This window comes from Malassezia restricta, chromosome II, assembly GCF_003290485.1.
Source record: "Malassezia restricta chromosome II, complete sequence".
NCBI lineage: Eukaryota > Fungi > Basidiomycota > Malasseziomycetes > Malasseziales > Malasseziaceae > Malassezia > Malassezia restricta.
Window position 1 is genome coordinate 82683 of NC_040194.1, and position 24579 is coordinate 107261.

Here is a 24579-nt window from a genome sequence, read left to right on the forward strand (position 1 = left end):
TCCTCCCTCTTCTTGTTCCTCCTCAAACAGTATGTTGGCCCGCCTCCTCCGCGCCCGAGTTCCAGTGCTGATACAGCCCCTCTCCTCACAGACCGCACGCAGTTTGCGATTGTTCTCTGTCACGCCACGAGCCATGTCGTTCCCGTCGATTCCTGTGCCCAACGATTTTGTATGTAAATAATTATGTTGACCCACAGAACAACGTCCTGTACAAGCCCCTCGCTGAGGCTGACCCTGAGGTGCAGCAGATCATCGACAATGAGACATACCGTCAATTCACCGGTCTCGAGCTCATTGCCTCGGAGAACTTGACGTCCCTCGCCACGATGGAGGCTAACGGTTCGATCCTCACGAACAAGTATTCAGAGGGTCTGCCCGGCGCTCGTTACTACGGTGGTAACGAGTACATCGACCAGCTCGAGGAACTTTGCCGGAAGCGTGCGCTTGAGGCGTTTGATCTCGACCCGAAAGTGTGGGGCGTCAACGTCCAGCCCTACTCGGGCTCGACGGCCAACTTTGCTGCCTTCACGGCATTGATCCAGCCCCACGACCGCATCATGGGTCTTGGCCTGCCTGATGGTGGCCACCTGACGCATGGTTACTACACTGCGAAGAAGAGGATCACTGCTTCGTCCATTTACTTCGAGTCGTTCCCTTACCAAGTGAAGCGCGACGACGGCTACATTGACTACGAGCGTCTTCGTATTAACGCTAACCTGTACAAGCCTCGTTTGCTCGTGTGCGGTGGCTCTGCTTACCCCCGTGACTGGGAATACGCCACCCTGCATGAGATCGCCAAGGAGCACGGTGCTTACTTGCTGTGCGACATGGCCCACATCTCTGGTCTTGTTGCTGGCAAGGAGCAGAACAGTCCGTTTGAGTACTGTGATGTTGTCACGACGACGACGCACAAGACGCTGCGTGGCCCGCGTGCCGGCCTCATTTTCTTCCGCAAGGACCGCGAGGCTGATCTGGAGGCCCGCGTAAACGCTGCTGTTTTCCCTGCATGCCAGGGTGGCCCCCACAACAACACTATTGCCGGCATTGCCGTGGCCCTCAAGCAGGCCGCCGACCCTGCGTTCAAGCAATACGCCAAGCAGGTGCGTGCTAACTCGCAAGCTATTGCCAAGAAGCTCGTGTCGTACGGCTACCGCCTCCAGACCGAGGGCACGGACAACCATCTCGTGCTCTGGGACCTGCGTCCAATTGGCCTCACCGGTTCGAAGATCGAAAAGCTTTGTGACCTTGTGCACATTACGCTCAACAAGAACGCTGTCGCCGGCGACACGTCGGCTGTGGTCCCGGGTGGTATCCGTATTGGCACCAACGCCCTCACGTCGCGTAGCATGACCGAGAAGGACATGGAGACGATCGGTGAGTTCCTGCACCGTGTCGTTGAAATCGCACAGACGCTTCAAAAGGAGGCTGGCTCTAAGCTTCTTAAGGATTTCATCGCCAAGGCCTCGTCAGGCGAAGGCGAGGGCCGCAAGCAGCTCCTAAAGCTCGCTGATGACGTCAAGGCTTTCGCGACCAGCTTCCCTCTTCCTGGTGTGCCGGACACGAGCGTCATTAAGCAGCCCGCTGGCGCCCACTAATTACACCGACATTCCATTGTTACTCAACCTGACATAGACATTCCCCTCCTCCCCCCTTGATGTAGCGTTCAACCGTCGCCTGACACGTGGTGAGAAGGGGCTTGCCTCCACTCATCTGCGCGCCATTTACACGTCCTTCTCAATGCTTCGACGCGTGGCGCAACGTACTGCATGGCGCGCGCTGCATTCGTCAGTGCTTGCGCCGCGCGAAAAGAAGTGGGAGCTATTTAATGAGCTTCTGAAACAGCATGTGGGCGATCATACTAGTCCCGAAAAACCTAAGTACGACAGGTCCGTCGACCGACGAAACAGAGGATACCCAGAACTCTCACCTGCGGCCAAATGGCACACGCCGACAAAGAAGGATCCAGATGGCGTCGACATGGTATACACTCACAAAGATACTATGCATACCCACGATGTCCGCCCTGGAGACCTTGTTGAGGCACGAAAAGCTAGTGGCACGTACGTCGGTGTGGTTCTTCCCATTCCAAAAGACAGGGAGGTAACAGGTGCTGGACAGGGAGCGACATTATTGATTGTCGTAGCCACCGGCCACCTCGAACAGATTCGCACAACAGATATTACATTTCAGCTTCCTCAGTTTGTGGATGTAACCACGGCGGAAAAAGCAGGTCCGCTTAAGTGGGACTATGTCCTCGCAACGGCTGCGCATACCAAATCGGCACCTGTTTCAGAAGACATGTTACCAGAATCCGTGCTTGAAGAGGAGCCAGTAGATTTGCCGCGATTCACAATCCGTGTCTCTATCTGCCGCAAAATTCGCGATATGCAACGCCAAATGGATGGACAGATCCGCCGCATCTTTCCCGCCTTCCGTACACTCTTCCTCCCAGATCCCTCAGAAGACATGTCGGCATATAATGCATCCGAGCGGCTCATTCGACAGCGTGCTCGCGATGTACTGCAGACAGGTGTTGTATCGACCATGGAGGCGACGCGCCTCATCGAGCAGTATCTTCATAAGAAAGATGTGCCTATCCGGGTCTCTGTCATGTTTGCTACACACACTCTTCTTATGAGCCATCCAATCCAGTTTCTCGCGGACGCCAATTCTCACCGGCGAAGTCAACTATTCATGTACAGGCCGCGGCATGACCAAGAGATCCTCGAACGCGTCTCCGGATGGGTCCGTGCTGCTATGTCGGAAAAGCCCCACAAGAACGCGGAACATGCGACAGAAGTACTCGATGGTTTTTGCATGCGTGCACGGTACGTCATGGCATGGCACGACAAAAAACCAGCCAAGGACTATGGCCCACCACAGCTGGACGCGTTTGCGCCAGGCATGGACGGCAAAGGCGAATTCACTTGGACTGATACAGACTTGGATATCTTGGAATTTTTCAAGATGTGCCTGGGCAACCGCCGAGAGCTGCAGGAAAATGTTACAGGCAGTATTGCCATGGCCATCATTAAGCGTGCCGGTGTAAATCCAAAGCTCTATCCACTGGCCTTCGAGGGCAGCACTAAATCACGCGAATTATCCGAAATCAATGATCGATCGCAAGCAGAGCTACACACAGATGTGCTGCAGGCCAATGTGGATTTACAGCACTCACTCATGTTCGAATTTCTCACCCGTATTGGTGCTTTGACGCCTTGGGAAAATCCCAACGCCCTTGATATCCAGTTTAGGAACAGACGCACGATACATGATGCAGAAAAGAATGCATGGGAGCTGAAGGAGGAGCTGAAGTCACGACACTCGTTTGGTGATATGCCCGTTTATGTGATTGACGCTGCCTCGTCACATGAACTTGATGATGGTATGTCTGTCGAAGCCACAGACAATCCTCATCAATATTGGATCCATGTCCACATTGCAGACCCAAGTGCATGGATTCCTAAAGACCATGCCTTGGCGAAAAGTGCGCAACACAAGTATTCCAGTATTTATTTGCCTGAGCTCATGGCGCCTATGCTGCCCTCTGATGTCACAGACAATGGTATGAGTTTGTCAGATACAAGCAAGGATCCCATGAACGTACTTACCTTTAGTGCTCTGGTGGATTCAGTCACGGGCAAAGTGGCGTCTTTCGATGTACGTCGAGGAAAAGTGCAGAATATAAAAATCTTGCATTACGATCAAGTGAACCAACTGTTCTTGGATAGCCATCGTAAGCATGGTGTGTCTGACTTGCGGACGCAACAAGATCTCCGGCAGATTGCGGCTCTGGCTTCCGTCCTTAATCGCCGCCGCGTGCATGTGGGGAATGCCGTCAATGCCACTGATGCTGACAGTTCGCTAAGCATACATCCTAGAACGCTCGACTTCCTTGCTGGACATACACGCGATCGACCTCATTTCTACACCGGATTCCCCGAGATCAGAGTCACGTTTGCAGATTACGAGAATGTGGAACGACCTGGCACGTACGATCAAGTCCCGGGTGGTATTACATCTGAGACAATGGTGAGCGAGATGATGATTTTGGCTGGTCGCGTTGCAGCGAGCTTCGGCCTTATGCACAATGTCCCATTGCCGTATCGTGTCCAGCCAGAGCCCAACGAAGAAGAAATGGCCACTATCAATCAGCTGAAACATCCCGATACAGGAACAATGGCCATGTCCAAGCTAGTATCTAAAGCCATCTTCTTGCCCACTGGCTACTCCTCAATCAAGCCTGGTATCCATTTTGCTTTAGGCGTCCGACCAATACCTGAAAAAGATCCCAACAGTGATGCACTCTTCCGAGGAGGATACGTAAGGGTCACTAGTCCTCTACGTCGATTTGCTGACTTGGTCTGTCACTGGCAATTAAAAGCCATTTTGGATGGACAAGCACCTCCTTTCGATACGGAAACGATGAGTCAGTCTTTGGTTCGGTTCGATCAGATGGATATTTGGATCAAGCAAATGGAACGTGCTTCCCAGCGGTTCTGGATGTGGACATATGTTGATCGACTCCTGAAGAAAAAAAAGCAATACGACACTGAATGTCGAATTGATTATGAAGAGTATTTTACCAAAGAAGAACGAGAACTTCTAAGCCCTATTCCCGCATTCCAAAGTATCATGGACGTTCGCTACAATAGCGAGCTCCTTGAATCCAACATTCGCGTGTCCCTCCTCCACTTTGGGGGACTACCCGCCGACTGCAGATGGCCAAATGGAAAAAGTCCACCAAAAAGGGATGAAATCAAAAAAGTTAAAATTTTAAAAACAATAAGTGCAAGCACAAGAAGAACAATTATCTGTTCCATAGCATAAAATAAAATTTCTTTTTAAAACACATTTTATATATTAAAAATAATAAAGATTTTCTATTACTGTTTATTATTTTAGTTTATTAAAATTTAACATGTTAAATATAAATAGATTTAATGAACAAATAAATTAAAAATTTAAAAAACATTATAATTTATTTAGAGAAATATATACTGGCTGCTATTTCTATATTTCCGTTAGCAGCATTCAGTAATTCATCCGCTTCATTTTTTGGAATACCCAAATTTACCAATTCTTTAATTTTTTCCTTGTCCCAAATTTTCGTGTTATCACGAGTCGGCCCACCCTGCTGAGATGACCTGCTTGTAGAATCAGTGGAGGATTTTTCGTTTGCGACTCGAGATTGAAATTCAGCACCGTCAGTTTCCTTTGGCTCCGCGTCGCCAAGAAGAGGTAAATTGTGTTCGTTCTTGGGGATTTCGTGCTCAGGGAGAAATGGGATCTCTCGATCTTGAATAATGAGCGCATTCTTCTTCAAGTCGATGCTAGCTTGATACCTCTTCAGCATATCTAGACCAAAAAGCATATCGACACTTCGTCCTTCCAATACGGTGAACGAGCAAGGTAAGAACAAGTCAGAGCCGAGTTGGATTTGCGTGCTGTGAATACGACCCAAAATCTTGGCTGTGCCGACACCAAGTGCGACACCAGCAAAGCGAGTGTCCAAGAGGCGCATGATGCCACAGCGTGTGGCGCAATCGGGGCTGATGATGGTCGCTTGTGCGCCACTATCGACAAAGGCCTTGACTGGGTGACCATTTACCTTTAGGTTCACGTATAACATTGATACGTTCCCAAAACTTTCCGGACTATACTCGATGGCATGCTCGAGATTTTCTGTAACCCGATCTTGACGAATGCTTTCCTCGATTTTCTTTTGTGCTTCCACGTCGAATGGGTCTGCATTTAGCAGCTCTTCCTGGGCTGCTTGCATCTCTTGTACTTTTGCGCGCTGTTGTGTTATAACCTGTTTAAATTCCTGAGGGGAACGTAGCGCCGCGTCCAGTAGGACAGGGTTGTGCTGTCGAAGATTCTGTTGCATTGATGGTGACTGTAGGATTTGCTGGCGCATGAGTTCTTCGAGGTTGCTCATCTCTGGGTTTTGCGTAATCATAGCTCGAGTGTCATGGATGACCAGCAGATCGCCGTCCTTGATGCCGTACGACGCGAGTGTTCGTTTATCGTCCGGCAACACGCGTCCCAGGAACAAGATCTGCTGATTCTCAGGCGCTATAGCAAATTCTGCCTCAAGAATGGCCTTTACATTTTCCAATTCAATCGAAGTGTCCACATCCAGTGGCACAGATTGGCCTAGCTTATCCAGCACAGTTAGCATAAAGGAAGAAGGACGCGTCATGCCTCATTTCTCTCCACATACTACACGTGGTTACATTGTCGCCTATATGGCGTCGCGGTTCCCTGAGTATGGCGATGAGAGCGCCAGGCGGCCTCGGCGGCAGGAGCAAGATGATCTCTCTGACAATGAGGGCTGGGATGAAGATGAGGAGACCGACATTGACCGCGAGTGGTATTTACAGGACGACGAAGGCGGTGTGGCCGGCGACGCAGATCACAATCCATTTGCGCAGTATGAGGACATGCATGGCCAGGTATCGAATGTGCTTGCTAGGCGCCAGCAGCGCATGACAGCACGTCAGGCACAGTATAATGTCGACCTTGATGCTTGGGAAAAGAGCCGCCTACAATCAGGTGGTGTGGGTGGCCGACAAGCCGTGCGCGATGACTTGGACGACCATGACGAGAACCGCATCCATCTGCTCGTCCATAATCTACGACCACCCTTTCTGGACGGCAAGACGACGTATACAAAGCAGCTAGCGCCTGTGAGTCCCGTGCGTGATCCGACATCGGACCTGGCGGTGTTTGCGATGAAAGGCAGCCGACTTGTTAAGGAGCATCGTGAACAGGCCGAACGAGCCAAGGCGGCAGGCCGTGTGGCATCGCTCAAAGGCACACAGCTTGGAAATATCATGGGGGTGAAGGACGATGATGATGAAGATACAACTAAGAGCAAGATTGATCCGTCCCGTGATCAAGGCGACTCAAAGTTTGCCACCCACATAAAAAAGGCACAAGGAGCAAGTGCCTTTAGCCGGAACAAAAGTCTGCGGGAGCAACGACAGTACCTCCCGGCTTTTGCTTGCCGAGACGATCTCCTGCGTGTAATTCGTGAGAATCAGGTCGTGGTCGTGATTGGTGAGACGGGCAGTGGTAAGACGACACAGTTGTGCCAATTTCTCCATGAGGATGGATACACGCAGTATGGCATGGTTGGATGTACGCAACCACGCCGTGTAGCGGCGATGAGTGTCGCAAAGCGTGTAAGTGAGGAAATGGAGTGTGCGCTAGGAAATACGGTCGGTTATTCGATCCGTTTTGAAGACTGTACGTCCAGAGACACGAAGATCAAGTATATGACGGATGGTGTAATGCTACGCGAGTCCCTCACTGAGCGTGATTTGGATCGCTACTCTGCGATTATTCTCGACGAGGCGCACGAGCGCAGCCTGAGTACCGACATTTTGATGGGTTTGCTGAAACAAGTCTTGATGCGGCGACGCGATCTCAAGCTGATTGTGACATCTGCGACGATGAATGCAGAGGGCTTTTCCAAATTTTTTGGCGCTGTGCCTATCTTTACGATCCCAGGACGCACCTTCCCCGTCGATGTACTTTATAGCAAGACACCATGCGAGGACTACGTCGAGAGCACTGTGAAGCAGATTCTAACAATACACTTATCCCAAGGCCAAGGCGATATCCTTGCGTTTATGACCGGTCAAGAAGACATCGAGGTTACATGCGAGGTAACAATCGAGCGTCTCAAGCAGCTCGAGGGCGCAGCTCCGCTGCTCATGTTGCCTATCTACTCACAGATGCCTGCAGATCTGCAGGCACGTATTTTTGAGCCCTCCGAGCACGGCGAGCGAAAGTGCGTTGTCGCGACAAATATTGCCGAGACGTCGCTCACCGTCGACGGTATCATGTTTGTCGTCGACTCAGGATTCAGCAAGCTCAAACTGTACAACCCCAAGGTCGGTATGGACTCGTTGCAAATCACGCCTATCAGCCAAGCCAATGCCGCGCAGCGCTCGGGTCGTGCAGGCCGCACAGGCTCTGGCACGGCGTATCGTCTCTATACCGAGGTGGCATTTCACAATGAAATGTTCCCCAGCACTATCCCCGAAATCCAGCGCACGAACCTGGCGAACACAGTGCTGCTACTCAAGACTCTCGGAGTGAAAAACTTGCTCGAATTCGACTTTATGGATCCACCCCCCCAAGATAATTTGCTCACGAGTATGTACCAGCTTTGGGTCTTGGGCGCTCTGGACCATGTTGGCAACCTCACCGAGCTGGGTCGTAAGATGAGCGAGTTTCCTATGGAGCCAAGCATGGCCAAGGTCCTGATTATGAGCACGGAATACGGGTGCTCCGAGGAGGTGCTCACGATTGTGAGTATGCTTAGTGTCCCCACCGTATTCTACCGGCCCAAGGAGCGGCAGGAGGAGAGCGATACGGCCCGCGAGCGATTCTACGTGGCTGAGAGCGACCACCTTACTCTCTTGCACGTGTACATGCAGTGGAAAAACAACGGATTCAAGGATAATTGGTGCGCGAAGCATTTCCTGCATGCCAAGCTGCTGCGCAAGGCCCGCGAGGTACGTGCACAGCTTGAAGATATCCTACGCAGCCAGAAACTGCCTGTCGTGAGTTGCGGCACAGACTGGGACATTGTGCGCAAGTGCATCACGTCCGGCTACTTCCACCATGCTGCGCGAGTCAAGGGCGTGGGCGAGTACGTAAACTGTCGCACGGGTGTCCCGATGCACATGCACCCGACTAGTGCGCTATACGGACTGGGATACACGCCCGACTATGTCATATACCACGAACTCACACTTACTTCGAAAGAGTACATGGGCATCGTGACGGCTGTTGATCCATACTGGCTCGCTGAGCTAGGCGCCGTGTTCTATTCGATCCGCGAATCAAATGCCCTCGCCTCCGACAGCCGTCGCGGACGCGACACGCAATTAAGCCGCCTAGTAGAAATCGAGGCGGAGTTTGAGCGCGATCGCCAACGGACCGCCGATGAGCAGGAGACTTCGCTCAAGCGCGCCCGGCGACATGGCCCAGGGCATGGCTCGACGAGCCACGAGGGCATCGCAATGCCGGGCATAGGTCCGCCTCGTCGCGGACGTCGTAGGTTGCCTCTAGGAAAATAGGCCCCTTTCTCCTCCACATCCATCGTATCCATGTCCATTCCGCTGCAGGCCCGCAGCGGGGCATGGCAGCCAGCGCTGGAGCTGCTTGAGCCGATTTCGCTCGTACGATGCTGTACATCGCCGCTAGGACGTAACTTGTGCATGATCGTGACTGAGACGGCCGTGCATGTATACGCTACGAGCGACGAGTCGCCGAACCTATCCTTTGAGCCCGTGACGTCGTTCTTTCTTGGGTGCCGCGCGACGGGCGCGTCTTGGAGTCCCAGCACACAACACGCGTCCACAGCATGGCGCATCGAGATACTCGTGGCGACAGAGACGAACGAGCTGCGTCTTCTCGAGTCTGTGCGACAAGGCAGCGAGGCGTCGACGTCCAACAAAAAGCTCGCAGATACATACGCCCGCGTCACAGATCTCGCTTGGTGCGCTTCGCCCGGGTACGAGTCTTATGCTGCTGCAGCCTGTTCGGATGGCACAGTGCGTCTATGGGACTTAGAAGGCGGCTGTCGGACGCACTATCTTAATAGCGCTGTGCTCAGCGTCGCCTTCCATCCTAAAGTCCCCAAGCTCCTTTTGGCTATGGAAAGTAGCGGTGTTGGATACCTCTTGGATTGGCTAGCTTCGGATGGCGAAGTACGCACGGCAGCCTCATTCCATGAGCCCATCACTCTGGGTGCCCATGCCACACAGCACTATGAAGCACAAGGCGCAGCTGCATGGCAAGCGCAGGACGCTGACATGGTCGGTGCCTTGCTGGGCACACGGTGGTGTGTGTGGAATGTGCACGAGGCGTCGGTACCTGTCGCAAGTGGCCAGTTGCACCAGCCCTCTGTGCATGGTGGTCTGCGGTTCTGTCCTACCAACTCGCGCCTCTTCGCCGTGTTTGCACACGGGTCCATGACGCCGGCCGTCCATATCTTTGACTCGGCCTTCCCTGCCAGTCCTCGGGGTATCGACGTCCATGCCCAGACGCCTTTTCGACCGGGGCCCGTGTCGCTCGACACGACGGGCGTGGCAGGTACAGGTGCGACGCTGCCAAGTGCCTATGGGGCACAGAGCATCGATTGGATGCCGCGTCGCATGGCGGCCTACGACGTGCTTCTCGTCGGCGTGGGACGACATCTCGTTCCGATTCCTGTAGCGTAACTATGACAGATAAAAGCTCGCGAGTCCCTCATGCATGGCCAAGCACAGTTTCTGCCGCATCACATCGCGGCTTGAGTAGCACGGCAGCTTGAGGTAGTTGACACACGTCATCACACTCGGCAAGTAGTCGTCCGGCTGGAGCGGCGGCTCTGGTTGTCGACGAACGACCGTGAACGGTGGCTGCAGGGCGGCAAAGCCGCCGATTGGCAGACGCGGCGCACCGGTCAGCCACTGTAAAAATGTGCGGCGCTCGGAGGCGTCAAACTCGACCAGGATGCTGAGCAGAGCGCGGAATGGCTCACTATCGCTGGAGAATCCATGGTCCGGCACAATCGTGCGGAGCAGCGTCGCCTCGCTCCAGTCTTCCGTGGCCTGGCCAAACAGGGCCGAAAGCTCATGCGATGCAAAGACACGCAGTGCATCAAGGGACAGCACACTCTCAAAGCCTGCACGGAAGGCATCCAGCTGCGGCGCTATGCCATCATGCAGCGATACGTCAACAACTGCCTGGATGTAGGCATTGATATTCGCCGACGTAAGGGGACCCTGCACGAGCTCACGCTCGGTGCCAGGGAGCGTTCCATCCAGCTCTAAACGCTCGAGCTCGTCCGCTGGCATAGTCTGAAGCGCCCGCAACGAGCGCGCCTGCACAGCATCCAGGGCTTCCAAAGTCTCGAGCGTGTGTGGCACGCGGCGACCAAGCACGGCACGCCAAAAAAGGGGGTGGAACGGCACGTCAATCATGCGCAGGTCCACGATGCTCTTGGCAACAAACTGGCCCAGCACCCGGAACAGCGATGCGTCGCCCGACGGCTTGGGAAAAAGCGGCATAGAAGGCTCGCCGCGCCACAAGTCAGGCATCGCTTGGAAAGCTTGTGACACGAGCGTGTAAAACTCGAGCGTCGGGCCGAGACCTGAGCCAGGCTCGTCAAAGTACTCGACCTCCAGCAGAGACGGGGTATGGGCGTACAGCTCGAGAACGCGTATGGCTGATTCTAGCAGCTGGTTGCGCGCGATGCGCACTTTTTGGCGGGGCATATTGGCATGCAACATCAACGTGTCGTCGCGGGCACATACATGGCGGTACTGGTGCATGAGACGCGCAAAGTCCAGAGCCGTGTGCTGCATGTACTTGAGCCGTGTCTCAAAGGGAAAGATGCATGGATATCGCACCGGCAGCGTTCGGGCCCACGTCGGCAGGCATTCGCTTGCAAGCACGAGAGGCTCGTCCAGTTGCTGGGCGAGCTTGGCCGACAAGGGGCCATTTACATACAGGGCCTCGGGCACGGCAGACTCCCACAGATCGTGCAACTCGCGGATCAGGTCCAGCGCCGGTGCATACGACGGGACGTCTTCATCAAGGGGCTCCGGCGTCTCCTCTTCCTCCCGCTCTGCCATGCGGTACTGCACAGGATACGCGTCGTCAGGGAGCCCAACGCACTTATACAAGGTGGCACTGCGTGGCATCGGACGCCCATTGGCCTCAAGCACGAGGTGCCATGGCCCCTGTTTCCGAAGCATGAAATCCATCTTCGGCCGCAAAAAGTCGTGCAGTGACTGTATCCGCACGACCGCGTGGACCGAGACGACCAATGAATGGAAAGTGGCCGGGAGCTTACCTGCTGTCGCAGGATCGGGCGTCAGGCGAAGCTGCACGCGTTTTTTAAGCGACTCGACACCACCTGCTGAGAGAACGCACTCATCCTCCGATCGACTCACGACATCATGGAGACACGAAAGTAGCGGCGCATGCACAGGCAACAGCACATCGCGCAGTGCATGTCGTCTCTCTCCCGACACCAGGCCAGGCTGGCGTAGCGCATCCAACACACCCGACACCTGCATTTCAAAGCCCGTCATCCGAGGAATCCATTCGACGAGGGCTGCAAGAGCATCGCGCAGAGCGTCAGCGTGGCTGGCAGCCTCGATTCGCGATGCTATCGCTCGGAGCGTCTTGGGGATGTCTCTGGCTGCCTGAATGTGTGCGTCGTCAGGGATCACCGCCAACCGCGCACCCACCAGCTTGGCTCGTATGTCGCCCTCGTCAGCGAGGTGCGTCACTTGATGCACGACACCTTCGCGGACGAGGTAAGGAAGGTACGATAGGCGCGTCACCAGCAGCTCGACGCCCTGAAGCGCCTGTTCTGTATCGCCCGACGTTAACACACCAGCAAAGAAGCTCGCAAGTGGGACATGCTCTAGAGCCGGCACTAATGTCTCGGTGCTTGTATGCCATAGCGTACGCAGCACGATCTCAAGGACCGTGGGGGTCGCGCGTAATGCGCGACTCGCCGCGTACACTCGCAAAAGAACAGGTAGCAGATGAGCCGCGTACCGATGGAAAAACGACGGCCATGTCCGCTGCGTTTGAGCCCTTGCATCAATCGCCCGTTGCTCGCGCTCCGACGACGTGCTCAGCCGCCGCGAAGGCACATCCAGGGCACCAAGCTCACAGTGCTCACGCTCGGCGAGGCGGCACTGCTGCTCGTATGCCTTGGCCGTATACATCTTGGCATCAAAGATGCCCGTGCACGGCAAGGGCGGAAGCATATCGCGCAGCACGGCCAGGGCTGACGGCACGCCATCGCTGACGGACGATGAGAGAAATGTGTGGACGGTCTCGAGAAGGTGATGTTCATACAGCAGGTGTGCCGCACTCACTCGTGCTCGTGCTGCGTGGGCGAGCGCCTGGAGGAGGCGGGCGTACGTGTCAGGCGCGAGAGTCGGCAGACCATCCGTCGCCTGGCCGAGACCACGGGCGAGGAGCGCACAGACTGTGGGCAAAAACTCGTCCAGAGCATCCTCGTCCGGCAGGTTGGTCAGCCAGTGGCACACACACTCACAAGCCGACTCAACGAGACGGGCGTCAGAGTACCCGAGCACCTGGCGCACGATCGGGACCACATCTGTTACATGCCGCGTATGCGTGGGCCTCACCTTAGCGCAGTGTGCTACGGCCGCCATCGCAGTGCGCTGTACGTGGATTCCGAAAAAGTCGAGGTACTGCAGCATCGCCAGCATGCCGCCTGCCCGGACGATCTCGGCAGCATTCGTGTGGGAGAGCTTCTCAAACGTCTGCAATACCTGTTCGGCCAGATCAATGTACGAGATCTCCTGCAACTTGGTGATCAGAAGCGGAATCGTGCCATGCTGGCACACGATCGACGCGACGTGCGGCACAACAGGGGGCGCTGCCTCGAGAATGTAGGTAATACACCGGCATGCATACAGCTCGGCATCACCGCTGTCGTCGGAAGCGTGCACGGGATGCGTGCGCGGCTCGTCACTGCCGAGCGTCCACAAGAGCTCGACGAGCAGACCATGCATCGGAAAGCCGCCGAGGAATACGTCTTCGGTGGCGATGCTCAGCTGCTCGGCAAGATCCTGCAGCACGACGAGGCGGCGGACTGGGTCGTACGCTGCATTTTGAAGCGCCTCGAGAAAATCACGGTACCGCTTCGACATCATTCGGCCGCCTCCAAAGAGGCGGCCCAGGTGCTCGGCCATCATCATGGGGTCCACGCCCTCTTCGTCTACCTCCTCCTCCTCCTCCTCTTCTTCCTCATCAGCCACATGATCATACAGCTCTTGGAGGGCATCTTCATCGTCCAGCCAGTTGGCGTCACTCTCGTCCGGCGACGACGAGCCCTTGTGTCGCGAACTGGTCATTGGGGACGCTGCAGGTGCTTTTCTCGCGCGTGGCGTTCCACTGCTTTTGCGCTTGCGTGTGCCGCTGGTATCTGAAATTGTCTGCCGGTTCGATACGAGTTTCTCAGATGGATCTGGGGGGCGCTGCTCCATCAATTGCCGAGACAACGTCCACTCGTACCGCTCCGGTGGCGGCGGACACGAACTGGGCGAAGCTCGCCTTTTCGACCGCCAGCGCAGCCTCGTGGAGAATGATGTGTCAGCGAGCCCTGGGGCTGGTGCGGCTGCTACGTACGTCCACCTCCACCTAGGCGGTCCCTATAGTACTGGATGAGACGCTCTTCGCCAGCGGCGAGCGGGGCGTACAGCGTGAGTGCCTCGCGAGGCACTTGGGCGAGAAATGATACACAAGCGCGACGCACGGGCGTGTGTGGATCCCGTAGAGCTACCTGCACGAGCGGCGCTGTTGCTCGAAGCTCCTCGAGGTCGGTGATGCGTCGCACCTCGAGGGCATGCAGGGCCAAGATGCGCTGCTCTGCATCGTCACCGACTTGGCTCATGAGCGCGGCGCTCGAATGCGAGTGCGTACCCCACACGTTGAGCATCGCGCGACTCGCGCCCATCGCCAGCGTGATGTGCTCAGGGCGTGTACTCGGCACATGCAGCACCTGGGCGAGCCATGCACGTTCGAGTGCCTCGTCACGACACACGTACGGCGCAAGGCGGTGCAGGACGGTCAAGATGAGCAGCCATGTCGTGTCGTCTCGCGCCTGATCGAGCTGCGCATGCATGCCGTCCAATACGGGCGCGAGGTCCTCCGGCGCTTGCGTGTCCAGGTGCTGTGCGAGTCTGCCCAGGGCCGTCGCGGGTGCCTCGGCCCAGTGTGTCATACCCTCATCGGATGCAGGCGGAGCTTCCTTGCATACGTCCTGCAGGACCCTCGCGCTTTGGTCCAGAAACCACGCCGAGGCCGTGGACGGCATCTGTGCGGGAGCTGTCGGCCTCGGCGGCTTCGGCGTCACCGGCGTCGTCGGCGTGCTGGGTATCACATCGTGTCTCGTGGCTCGTGGCGTGTGAATTTGCAGGCCCTGGAGCATCATAGACATATCGTCGCCGTCCTCACGCTCGTGCCACGGCACATCGGAGCCGACGAGATCGGTCGATGCGTCCGGTCCATTCTCCACGAGACTCGGATGCCACACAGAGTCGCGCGGCATGCGTGGGCGCTCGGCGACCGTGTCCCGCTGCTGCTGCATAGCCGCGCGCTTCGCAGCGACGATGGCTCGCGACGGTCCGGCCCGTGACGACGGCCGCCGCGGCGTGACCGCCGGAGACGACGGCGTCTCCAGACTCGCGGCGACCTGCTTGTGCGTAGCGGGCGGCAGCGCTGCGAGGAGCGACTCAGCATCCGTGCGGTGCAGGCGGTAGAGCGTGCCAAAGACATCGCGCGCCGCCGAGCGCACCTCGGCACTGGGGTCGCTCAAGGCCCGCTCGAGGCACTGCCGCGTCATGTCCAGGCCGTGATGCGCCTCCATCTCCGTGCGCTTGTGCCCATGCACCTGCAGAACGAGGTGGACGTGCTTGCACATGTACACGCGCGTCGCCACGCTCTTGTCCTGCAGACCGGCATAGAGGGACTGCCAGTGCATGTGGCGCACGGGGAAGCATGCGAGGATCGTATCGACGGCGACCTGGCTGGCGGATGCGACCAGCTTTTTCGTGATGCCTGCCATGCGCAGCAGTGCTGTGAACCAGGCATCCATGATCGAATGCTCGAGGTGTGCGCCGAGCGACAAGGCCAGCTGCCGGATCAGCGCAATCGTGTGCATCGAGAGCGTCGTGCGTAGACTCGCGAGCGTCTTGAGCAGGCCTTCTTGGATGTGGCGCATCTGCGCGGCGAACGCTGCGATGTGCTCGTCAGGCACGCCCGCCTTGAGCATCCCGCGCAGGTGCACGACGGCTTTCTCGCGCGCCTGCCAGTTTGTCTCGGTTTCCTTGCCTTCCAACACGTGGCTGGCGTGCTGCAGCGCCGCATCCACGTCGTGCCGAGACCAAATGGCGACCGGCCGGATATCGTCGCACGCCACGTCGGCCCAGAAAGGCAGTGACTCGGGCGCCTGCGCAGGTGTCTGGCTCCCGCGCGTCTCTAGGCCAGCATGGTCAGGTAGCGCCTCTCGTAGTTCCGACAGCTGCGTGGGTGTGGCATGCGCCGACAGGGCGTGGACGGCCGCCGTCGCCGCCGCGCGCACATCGCCGTCGGCATCGTGAAGGCGCTCAAGGAGGTAGGGCATGTACGTCGCGAGCGCCGCCTCCGCCGGCGCCTCGGACAGCATACGCAGCGTGCCGGCGCGTACGCGCGGCGACGTCGCACACAGCCCGGCATCGCGGATCGTGTGCTCCCACAGCGTGCGTGGCATGTCGCTCTCGCGCATGCGTGCGGCGCCGACGACGTCCGCATACACGACGTGGCGCACCTGCTCGAGCCACGCACGCGCCGCAGGCACATCGGGCATGCGCTCCAGCGCGGGCGGCACGCCCATCTTCACGATCGTCTGTACGTGCCGCGCGGTCGACAGCTGCGGCGCGGCCGTCTCCAGCAGCGTGGCAAGCGCGGCGTACACGGCTCGCGTCACACCGATGTGCGCACTCAACATGTGCGTGTGCAGCGACATGACACACACATCGACGTCATGCACCTCGTGCGCCGACTGCCACCGCGCCGTGAGCGCATCGATCGCGTCTACGCACGCATCAGCGTCCGGCGCCGTGTCAATCGCATGCACCAGCGTGAGTTCGGTCGGTTCCATGCACCCCAAAGTGGGTGGCGTTGGTGTTGGGCCGACAACCTGCCGAGCCACGCGGCACGTGCCTGGGAAGCGGCGCGCGTGCGTCGCTCTTCCTCTGGTGGCCATGGCGGACAAGGGCAAGGGACGCGACGTGGGCGATGCGCCGCGATCGAGTGACGCGCTGCCGTGGGTGGAAAAGTACCGGCCCGCGACGCTCGATGAGGTGCTGTCGCACCAGCACATTACGTCGACGCTCGAGCGGTTCATCGACGCGCATCAGCTGCCCCATCTCCTCTTCTACGGGCCGCCCGGCACCGGCAAGACGTCGACGATCATGGCCCTCGCTGCGCGTCTGTACGGCACGTCGTATCGCAGTCATGTGCTGGAGCTGAATGCGTCCGACGACCGCGGCATCGACGTCGTCCGCGGCCAGATCAAGGCGTTTGCGAGCACACGCAACATGTTCAGCACCCAGACGGACACGTTCAAGCTCGTCATCCTCGACGAGGCCGATGCCATGACGCAGGCCGCCCAAGCGGCACTACGCCGCGTCATGGAGCAGTACACACGCAACGTGCGCTTCTGCATTATCTGCAACTACGTCAACAAAATCATCCCGGCCATCCAGAGCCGGTGCACGCGCTTCCGCTTCTCGCCGCTCGATCGCGCGCAGGTCGAGCGCCGCATCGACAGCGTCATCGCCGCCGAGCACTGCCGCATCGACGACCGCGCCAAGGCCGCCATCCTCCAGCTCTCGCATGGCGACATGCGCCGCGCGCTCAACATCCTGCAGGCATGCGACGCGGCCTGCGAGCCCGGCAGCCTCATCGACGAAGACAGCGTGTACACATGCACGGGACACCCACATCCACACGACATCGAGACGGCCTTCCACGCGATGCTCGAGCAGGAGTTCACGACCGCCTTTCACACCGTCCAAGCGCTGCGCATCGACAAAGGCATGGCCCTGCCCGACCTGCTCACGGGCATGCACGATCTCGTCATGTCCCTCGAGCTCCCACCACACGCACGGGTATACATCCTCGATCAGATGGCGCAGATCGAGTACCGCCTGAGCACGAATGCCTCCGAACGCATCCAGCTCTCGGCGCTCTTGGCGTCGGTCAAGACCACCGTCGACATGGCCACCGCCTCATAGTCCCGACGACACGCTCTCTAGACACGCATAGATCGGCGCCTCGTCCCAAACAGCGTCGTCGCCTCGCGGCACGCGCACACGCCGCTCCGCCGCCTCCGCATACGAGGCCAGCTCCCGGTGGCGGTGCTCACACAGCGACACGAGCTGCCGCGTCTGGCGGTGGCATTCCTGCAGAAGCGCACCACACTCCTGCGCCTCGTCGCCCACATGCATCAGCAGTCGCACTAGCTCAGCATCCCCGTCCACAGCCCGCACACTCTCGCGCGGCACCGCCGCCAGCTGCACGTAGACATCCATCTCAGCACACTGCGCAGCCCATGCATCCAGGAGCGCATCCGACGGCCCCAGCTCATCCACCATCGCCACCTCACACGCCGCATCGCTCGCGCCCAGCTCATCCGCCAGCGTACTTCCCCCCATCGGGGGGCCAAAGGCCCCGTCCCACGACTCGTCGTCCATCGTGGCGGAGAAACCTCCACGTCCCCCACCATGACCGACGACGGACCGCGCGCCTCGCTCAGCGCGCACGATGGCGAAGAGCACATGCACAGCCAGATTCGCATCACGGATGCCCTATCATCGACCGAATTCTCCAAGTCGTCATACATCGTGTATGTGATATCGTCCCCGGGCCACGAGGCCAAGCGACGATACTCGGACTTTGAGGCGCTGCGCGAGGCCCTGGAAAAACTGCATCCCACGCTCATCATCCCCCCGATCCCATCCAAACACAGCCTCCTCGACTACGCCACAAACCCAGTCCGCGCCAAAAACGACCCCGCCCTCATTGCGCGCCGCAAACGCATGCTCGAGCGCTTCCTCCAGCGCCTCGACACGCACCCCGTCCTGAGCATCGACGTCGTGTTCCGCCGCTTCCTCGAGGCGCGGTATTCTTGGCACGAAATCGCTCACACGCCCCCGCTCTCCACCCTGCCCAAGAGCAACCTCAATGCCCCGCCACAGCACCCCTCGCATCCCGACGCCCCCGCCTGCTACGCCTTCCTGCCTACGCCCACCGCGCCCAGCAAGCTACATACACCCGACGCTCACTTCCTAGACGCCGAGGGATTCACACACCGCTTCGAAAGCTTCATGGCCTCCACGATGGAGCCATCGAATCGGCGTCTCGTGCACAGATGGCGCGACATCGCCGCCGACTACGCCGACTTGGGCGCCTTGCTCAACGCACAGAGCCTCGCCGAGCAGACACAGCTCGCACCCGCGATCGAAAGCACCGGGAAAGCAGCCGACACAACGTACGTCGCCCTCTCCGACATGCTGCACGATTGGGACGCTCACGTATCCGAGCCCATCCACGAGTATACCCAGTATGCCTCCATCCTCAGCCGCCTCCTTCGGTGGCGTCATCTCAAGCACCAACAGTACGAAATGGCCCAAGACATGCTCGAGTCCAAGAGCCAGCACCTCGCAGAATGCGAGCGCGAAGAGGCCCAGGCCGCTCGGCTCAGCAAAGCACTCGAGACGGGCGGCACCAGCCTGCTCGACAAGCGGCGCACGCAGGCGCCCATGTCGTCCGTGTACGGCCGAGCAGCTGAGTCGGACGCGGAAGACGAAGTGCCAAGCCCAGCCGAAGCCACAGAACCCAGCACCGACGATGACCTCACGTCCATGTGGGCTCGCAAAGCTGCCTCGCCTCATACGCCGCCTGCCGCCCCGCCGCAGCGCGGCTTCTTGGGCTCCCTCACGAACCGCTTTGCCCACGTCGTCGATCTCGATCCCAACAGGACACGCCAAAACGCCATCTCGCGCTTGCGCGAAGAGGTCCTCCATGTACGTATACGCGACTCACACGCAAGCTACAGGAAGCTATCGAATACACGGCCCAGGACCTCGCATACACGAACAAGACGATCCAGGCATCTCTTGATCGGTTCCAGCGCATCAAGGTGCAAGACATCAAGCAGCTCATGCTCGATCTTGCACGCATGCAGCGTGCCTACTGCTCCAAGAGCCTCGATGCATGGCGCGAAGCGCGCGATCAGATCGAGCACATCGACGACGCCACTTGGGAGCACATGCCCGCGGCGCGTCTCTCTGCCTCCACCCACGATCGAACTTGACGTGCTCGATCACCGCTTGCGTGGCCTTTTTTTTTCTCCCACGTCAGCGCCACCTCCACATCCGCTGGCAGGGTGCATATATAGCGACACGGCGGCGCAGACGTCACACGCCGCTTCCACAGCGTGTACCATGCAGATTTTTGTCAAAACACTCTCGGGCTCCTCTATCACGCTGGACGTCGAAGAGTCAGATACCGTGGATCATGTAAAGGCTCAAATCCAGCGTAAGCAGGGCATCCCCCCCGATGAGCAGCGCCTTCTCTTTGCCGGCAAGCAGCTCGAAGACGGCCGCACGCTGAGCGACTACCAGATCCAAAAAGAATCGACGCTGCATCTCGAACTGCGTCTGCGTGGTGGCGCCAAGAAGCGCTGCCAAAACGGTGCGGGCACCGATCAACAATGCCGCGACGCCGCGATCCAGCTCGTCGGCGAGTGCCCCCACTGCCACCTCAAGTTTTGCGGTCGTCATCGCCTGCCTGAAACCCACAACTGCGCGCAGCAGGAACAGCTTCGCAGCGCAGCATTCGCGGCGAACAAGGAAAAGCTCGAGAGCGAGCGCACGGTCGGCACACGCGGCCTCGTACACTAACGACGTGCGACGGCCTCCTTCATACCCCCCCCCCCCTTTGTAGATCTTCCTCCTCGTCCTCCCTCTCAGCGCCATGTGCATATGAGAGGTGTCTAATCATTATGTCATCATACGCAGGGGCCTGCCCCGGGGCCACGCTCTCGCCCGCCACCACCTACCAACGCGCCATGTCCGCCTTTTCGTCGAATGAGGCTCTGTGGAGCCAGGTGCCCAAGGCACCTAGCGATGCGATTCTCGCGCTGACCGTCAACTACAAGAACGATCCATCAGAGACCAAGGCCAACCTGGGTGTCGGTGCGTACCGTGATGAGAACGGTGAGCCATGGGTCCTGCCGGCCGTCCGGCGGGCCACGGAAGAGCTGCTGCGCGACCCGAAGCTGAACCACGAGTACCTGCCCATCACGGGCTATGCGCCCTTCACGGCGGCCGCGGCCAAGCTCATGTTTGGCGACGACGCTCCTGTAGTGAAGGAGGCGCGCATTGCCACGAACCAGACCATCAGCGGCTCGGGCGCCGTGCATCTCGGTGCCGTGTTTCTGCACGACTTTTACCCGTTCCCGAAGGACAAGACGGTGTACGTCTCGGACCCGACGTGGCCCAACCACTTTGCGATTCTCAAGGCGGCTGGTCTGTCGACGCAGACGTACACGTACTATGACTCGAGCAGCCGCTCGCTCCATTTCGAGGGTATGTACCGGGACCTCGCTAGCCTCGAGGACGGCTCCGTGGTGCTGCTGCACGCATGCGCCCACAACCCAACAGGTGTGGATCCTACCGAAGAGCAGTGGAAGAAGCTCGCCGACCTGTTTGCCGAGAAGAAGCTCTTTGCCTTCTTTGACTCGGCGTACCAGGGCTTTGCCTCGGGCGACCCGGCCAAGGATGCGTTTTCCGTGCGCCTCTTTGCCGAGCGCGGAATCTCGCTGCTCGTCGCCGAGAGCTTTGCCAAGAATGCCGGTCTGTATGGCGAGCGCATCGGTGCGCTGCACATCGCGACGGCCTCGTCCGCGCAGGCGGAGGCGGTGCTGTCGCAGCTCAACACGATCGTGCGTCGTGAGAACAGCACGATGCCCGCGTTTGGTGCACGCATCGTGACCAAGATCCTGACCGAGCCGGAGCTGCGCGCCGAGTGGGATCGCGACATCAAGACCATGTCTCGGCGCATTATTTCGATGCGCGAGCAGCTGTACGACCTGCTGACGAACAAGTTCCACACACCCGGCTCGTGGGAGCACATCAAGACGCAGACCGGCATGTTTTCGTACCTCGGCCTGGACGAGGCCCAGTGCGACCGCCTCATCCGCGAGGGCCACATCTATCTCATGCGGACGGGCCGGGTGAGCATGTCGGGCTTCAACTCCCGTAACGTGGAGTACATTGCCAGTTGGATCGACAAGGTCGTCCGTGAGCGCTCCTAGTTTGACGTAGTAGACGCTACAGAGATTCGCCGACCGGCACAGGCTGCCATGCGACGCCACACAGGGTGCACGTAGCGTGGCCGGCCTCGTACGCGCTCTGGCACGACGTGTGCACGGCGCCACGACACGAAGCGCATCGCACGCCGCGCGTGACAATTGCATAGCATGCCATGCACTCCAGCACACACGCCTCGTCCATCTCGTGGCGGATGTACGTGTCCAGCTCGTGCAGGGCACGCAGCGTGAGGGTATACGCACCGGACGGCAGGTGGTGCAGCCACTGGCGGCGCTCGAGATTGGCAAGGAGCTGCGTGGCTGTCTGCTTCGTCAGCGGCACAGGCTGCGTATGCGTCGCGAGCTGCAGCGCCTGGATCGAAGGCAGTGCGTACTGTGGCGCATGAAAGATGGCATGCACGAGAGCTTTGATGTACTGCAGCTCGGCGGCCGAGTACGGCGTAGCGACCTGCGCGAGCTCGTCCGACTTGGCATTCACAACAAGGAGGTACGGCTCAGCGCGCTCCTGGTCGTGACACGCCCGCACGTCCCAGCCGAGCGGGGCGAGACTCGCGTGAATCGCATCGAGATCCGCATCAAAGGCCTCGTCCACGCCCATATGCGTCGCGAGCCGCTGGTACGCCGCGTACGCATCCGCTCGCTTCGTCATGCGCCGCTGAAGCAGGCACTGCACGAGCGCCTGGCGCAGCGTCGCACGATCCATCCCCGACCACGACAGGGGACGCGTGGCGCTCGCTCGACGCGTACGTCTTTCGGCCGAAGAAGGAACGTGGGCAGGGGCCTCCTTCGCTGGCCGCCGCGCTTGGCTCGCAGCGACGATGAAGGGCGACGACAGCAGCAAGATCACCCACAAGATCGCCCGGGCGAAGCGCGAGGGCCGCGTATGGTGGAGCTTTGAGTACTTCCCGCCGCGCACGCCGCAGGGCATGCAGAATTTGTATGACCGTATCGAGCGCATGAGTCAGCTGGGCCCCGAGTTTGTGGACATTACGTGGAATGCCGGGGGCCGGACGTCGGATATGACGACGCAGCTGGTCAAGACGGTGCATGCGTACTTTGGTGTCGAGACGTGCATGCATCTGACGTGCACCAACATGCCGCGCAGCAAGATTGAGGTCGCGCTGCGCGAGGCCAAGGAGTTCGGATGCCGCAATGTCCTGGCGCTCCGTGGCGATCCGCCTGCGTGTGGCTCGCCATGGGAGCCGCACGCTGCGGGCTTCTCTCATGCGTACGAGCTCGTCCAGTACATCCGCGAGCACTACGGCGACTACTTCACGATCGCCGTCGCTGGCTTTCCCGAGGGACACCCCGAGGCGACGGGCGGCCCTGACGTCGAGATGCAGCACCTCAAGCAAAAGATCGACGCGGGCGCCGACTTTATCTTTACGCAGATGTTCTACGACCTGGATGCGTTTGTCGGCTGGTCGCGCCGCGTGCGTGCGACCGGCATTACCGTGCCGATCGTCCCGGGCGTGATGCCGATCCAAAACTACGGGCAGTTTACGCGTGCCGTCGCACGCTTCCAGGCGTTTGTCCCGCCGCACTTCCACGAGGCACTCGACCCCGTCAAGGACGACGACGAGCAGGTCCGCGTCGTCGGCACGCGCCTCGTCGGCGACATGTGCCGGCAGATGCTGGCCCATCCTGACCTCGACGTGCATGGCCTGCATATCTACACGATGAACCTCGAGCGCGGCAGCCGCATGCTCCTCGAGTACCTCGGCCTCACGCCGAGCGTCAACCAGCTCAACCCGCTGCCGTGGCGCCCGAGCCTGACGCCCAAGCGCCGCGACGAAAACATCCGCCCGATCTTTTGGGCGAATCGGGCCAAGAGCTATGTGAACCGCACCGACGGCTGGGACGAGTATCCCAACGGCCGCTGGGGCGACGCGCGCTCGCCCGCGTTTGGCGATCTCGGCACCATGGAGCCGAATCTGCCCGTCACGCAGGACGAGGCACGCGCCCTGTGGGGCACGCCGACCAGCGTCGAGGACCTCCAGCGCCTGTTTGTGCGCTTCTGCGCCGGCGAGCTCGCGAGTCTGCCGTGGAGCGATGCACCGATCGCCAAGGAGACCAAGACGATCGACCAGCTGCTCGTGCAGCTGAACGAGCGCGGCTTCCTGACGATCAACTCGCAGCCGGCCGTCGACGGCGCTCCCAGCACGGACCCCGTCCATGGCTGGGGCCCGCCGCACGGCTATGTGTACCAAAAGGCGTACCTCGAGTTCTTTGTGTCGACGCACAAGCTCGACGAGCTCATCGCGCGCATCGAGGCTCACCCGCAGATCACGTACCACGCCGTCAATGCCCAGGGCGACATGCGCACCAACACGACGTCGGACGCGCCGAACGCCGTGACGTGGGGCTGCTTCCCCCACTGCGAGATTTTGCAGCCGACGATCGTCGAGAGCATGTCGTTCCTCGCGTGGAAGGACGAGGCCTTCCAGATCGGCCGCTGCTGGGCCGCACAGTACGAGCCCGACTCGCCGACGCGCCGCCTCCTCGAGCATGTGTTTGATACCTACTTCCTCGTCAACGTCGTGCACAACGACTTTAAGCGGCCACACGCTATTTTTGAGCCCTTCCTGACGGCCTAAGTGCCATCGATACCCTCAACGGATACCTAGACTGCCATAGAGATT

General features: G+C 59.0%; 14 protein-coding genes across 14 annotated transcripts; 9 read left to right on the forward strand and 5 right to left on the reverse strand.

Moving 5' to 3' along the window:
- Nucleotides 1-133: 133 nt before the first annotated feature.
- On the forward strand, nucleotides 134-1595 carry MRET_0897 (glycine hydroxymethyltransferase; the record flags this gene model as incomplete). The annotated part of the gene is made up of 2 exons (XM_027627524.1): nucleotides 134-169; nucleotides 198-1595. 2 exons carry the CDS (start codon nucleotides 134-136, stop codon nucleotides 1593-1595), a joined length of 1434 nt encoding a protein of 477 aa, XP_027483301.1.
- Nucleotides 1596-1737: 142 nt separating this feature from the next.
- MRET_0898 (mitochondrial exoribonuclease Cyt-4) lies at nucleotides 1738-4830 on the forward strand (the record flags this gene model as incomplete). Its single annotated transcript, XM_027627525.1, has 1 exon — nucleotides 1738-4830. One exon carries the CDS (start codon nucleotides 1738-1740, stop codon nucleotides 4828-4830), a length of 3093 nt encoding a protein of 1030 aa, XP_027483304.1.
- Nucleotides 4831-4981: 151 nt separating this feature from the next.
- Nucleotides 4982-6184, reverse strand: MRET_0899 (DNA damage-inducible protein 1; the record flags this gene model as incomplete). Its single annotated transcript, XM_027627526.1, has 1 exon — nucleotides 4982-6184. The coding sequence occupies one exon, from the start codon at nucleotides 6182-6184 to the stop codon at nucleotides 4982-4984; it is 1203 nt and encodes a 400-aa protein (XP_027483305.1).
- Nucleotides 6185-6251: 67 nt separating this feature from the next.
- Nucleotides 6252-9098, forward strand: MRET_0900 (pre-mRNA-splicing factor ATP-dependent RNA helicase DHX38/PRP16; the record flags this gene model as incomplete). The annotated part of the gene is made up of 1 exon (XM_027627527.1): nucleotides 6252-9098. The coding sequence occupies one exon, from the start codon at nucleotides 6252-6254 to the stop codon at nucleotides 9096-9098; it is 2847 nt and encodes a 948-aa protein (XP_027483511.1).
- A 30-nt stretch (nucleotides 9099-9128) lies between these two features.
- Nucleotides 9129-10244, forward strand: MRET_0901 (nuclear pore complex protein Nup37; the record flags this gene model as incomplete). Its single annotated transcript, XM_027627528.1, has 1 exon — nucleotides 9129-10244. The coding sequence occupies one exon, from the start codon at nucleotides 9129-9131 to the stop codon at nucleotides 10242-10244; it is 1116 nt and encodes a 371-aa protein (XP_027483512.1).
- MRET_0902 (E3 ubiquitin-protein ligase TRIP12) lies at nucleotides 10245-14045 on the reverse strand (the record flags this gene model as incomplete). The annotated part of the gene is made up of 1 exon (XM_027627529.1): nucleotides 10245-14045. One exon carries the CDS (start codon nucleotides 14043-14045, stop codon nucleotides 10245-10247), a length of 3801 nt encoding a protein of 1266 aa, XP_027483513.1.
- Nucleotides 14046-14179: 134 nt separating this feature from the next.
- Nucleotides 14180-16699, reverse strand: MRET_0903 (CLIP-associating protein 1/2; the record flags this gene model as incomplete). The annotated part of the gene is made up of 1 exon (XM_027627530.1): nucleotides 14180-16699. One exon carries the CDS (start codon nucleotides 16697-16699, stop codon nucleotides 14180-14182), a length of 2520 nt encoding a protein of 839 aa, XP_027483514.1.
- A 103-nt stretch (nucleotides 16700-16802) lies between these two features.
- MRET_0904 (replication factor C subunit 3/5) lies at nucleotides 16803-17837 on the forward strand (the record flags this gene model as incomplete). The annotated part of the gene is made up of 1 exon (XM_027627531.1): nucleotides 16803-17837. One exon carries the CDS (start codon nucleotides 16803-16805, stop codon nucleotides 17835-17837), a length of 1035 nt encoding a protein of 344 aa, XP_027483515.1.
- Nucleotides 17832-18296, reverse strand: MRET_0905 (uncharacterized protein; the record flags this gene model as incomplete). Its single annotated transcript, XM_027627532.1, has 1 exon — nucleotides 17832-18296. One exon carries the CDS (start codon nucleotides 18294-18296, stop codon nucleotides 17832-17834), a length of 465 nt encoding a protein of 154 aa, XP_027483516.1.
- An 84-nt stretch (nucleotides 18297-18380) lies between these two features.
- On the forward strand, nucleotides 18381-19918 carry MRET_0906 (sorting nexin-41/42; the record flags this gene model as incomplete). The annotated part of the gene is made up of 2 exons (XM_027627533.1): nucleotides 18381-19628; nucleotides 19655-19918. The coding sequence occupies 2 exons, from the start codon at nucleotides 18381-18383 to the stop codon at nucleotides 19916-19918; spliced, it is 1512 nt and encodes a 503-aa protein (XP_027483517.1).
- A 130-nt stretch (nucleotides 19919-20048) lies between these two features.
- Nucleotides 20049-20507, forward strand: MRET_0907 (ubiquitin; the record flags this gene model as incomplete). Its single annotated transcript, XM_027627534.1, has 1 exon — nucleotides 20049-20507. One exon carries the CDS (start codon nucleotides 20049-20051, stop codon nucleotides 20505-20507), a length of 459 nt encoding a protein of 152 aa, XP_027483518.1.
- Nucleotides 20508-20674: 167 nt separating this feature from the next.
- MRET_0908 (aspartate aminotransferase, cytoplasmic) lies at nucleotides 20675-21922 on the forward strand (the record flags this gene model as incomplete). Its single annotated transcript, XM_027627535.1, has 1 exon — nucleotides 20675-21922. One exon carries the CDS (start codon nucleotides 20675-20677, stop codon nucleotides 21920-21922), a length of 1248 nt encoding a protein of 415 aa, XP_027483519.1.
- A 16-nt stretch (nucleotides 21923-21938) lies between these two features.
- On the reverse strand, nucleotides 21939-22640 carry MRET_0909 (non-structural maintenance of chromosomes element 1; the record flags this gene model as incomplete). The annotated part of the gene is made up of 1 exon (XM_027627536.1): nucleotides 21939-22640. The coding sequence occupies one exon, from the start codon at nucleotides 22638-22640 to the stop codon at nucleotides 21939-21941; it is 702 nt and encodes a 233-aa protein (XP_027483520.1).
- A 115-nt stretch (nucleotides 22641-22755) lies between these two features.
- On the forward strand, nucleotides 22756-24534 carry MRET_0910 (methylenetetrahydrofolate reductase (NADPH); the record flags this gene model as incomplete). The annotated part of the gene is made up of 1 exon (XM_027627537.1): nucleotides 22756-24534. The coding sequence occupies one exon, from the start codon at nucleotides 22756-22758 to the stop codon at nucleotides 24532-24534; it is 1779 nt and encodes a 592-aa protein (XP_027483469.1).
- Between the last annotated feature and the right edge of the window lie 45 nt (nucleotides 24535-24579).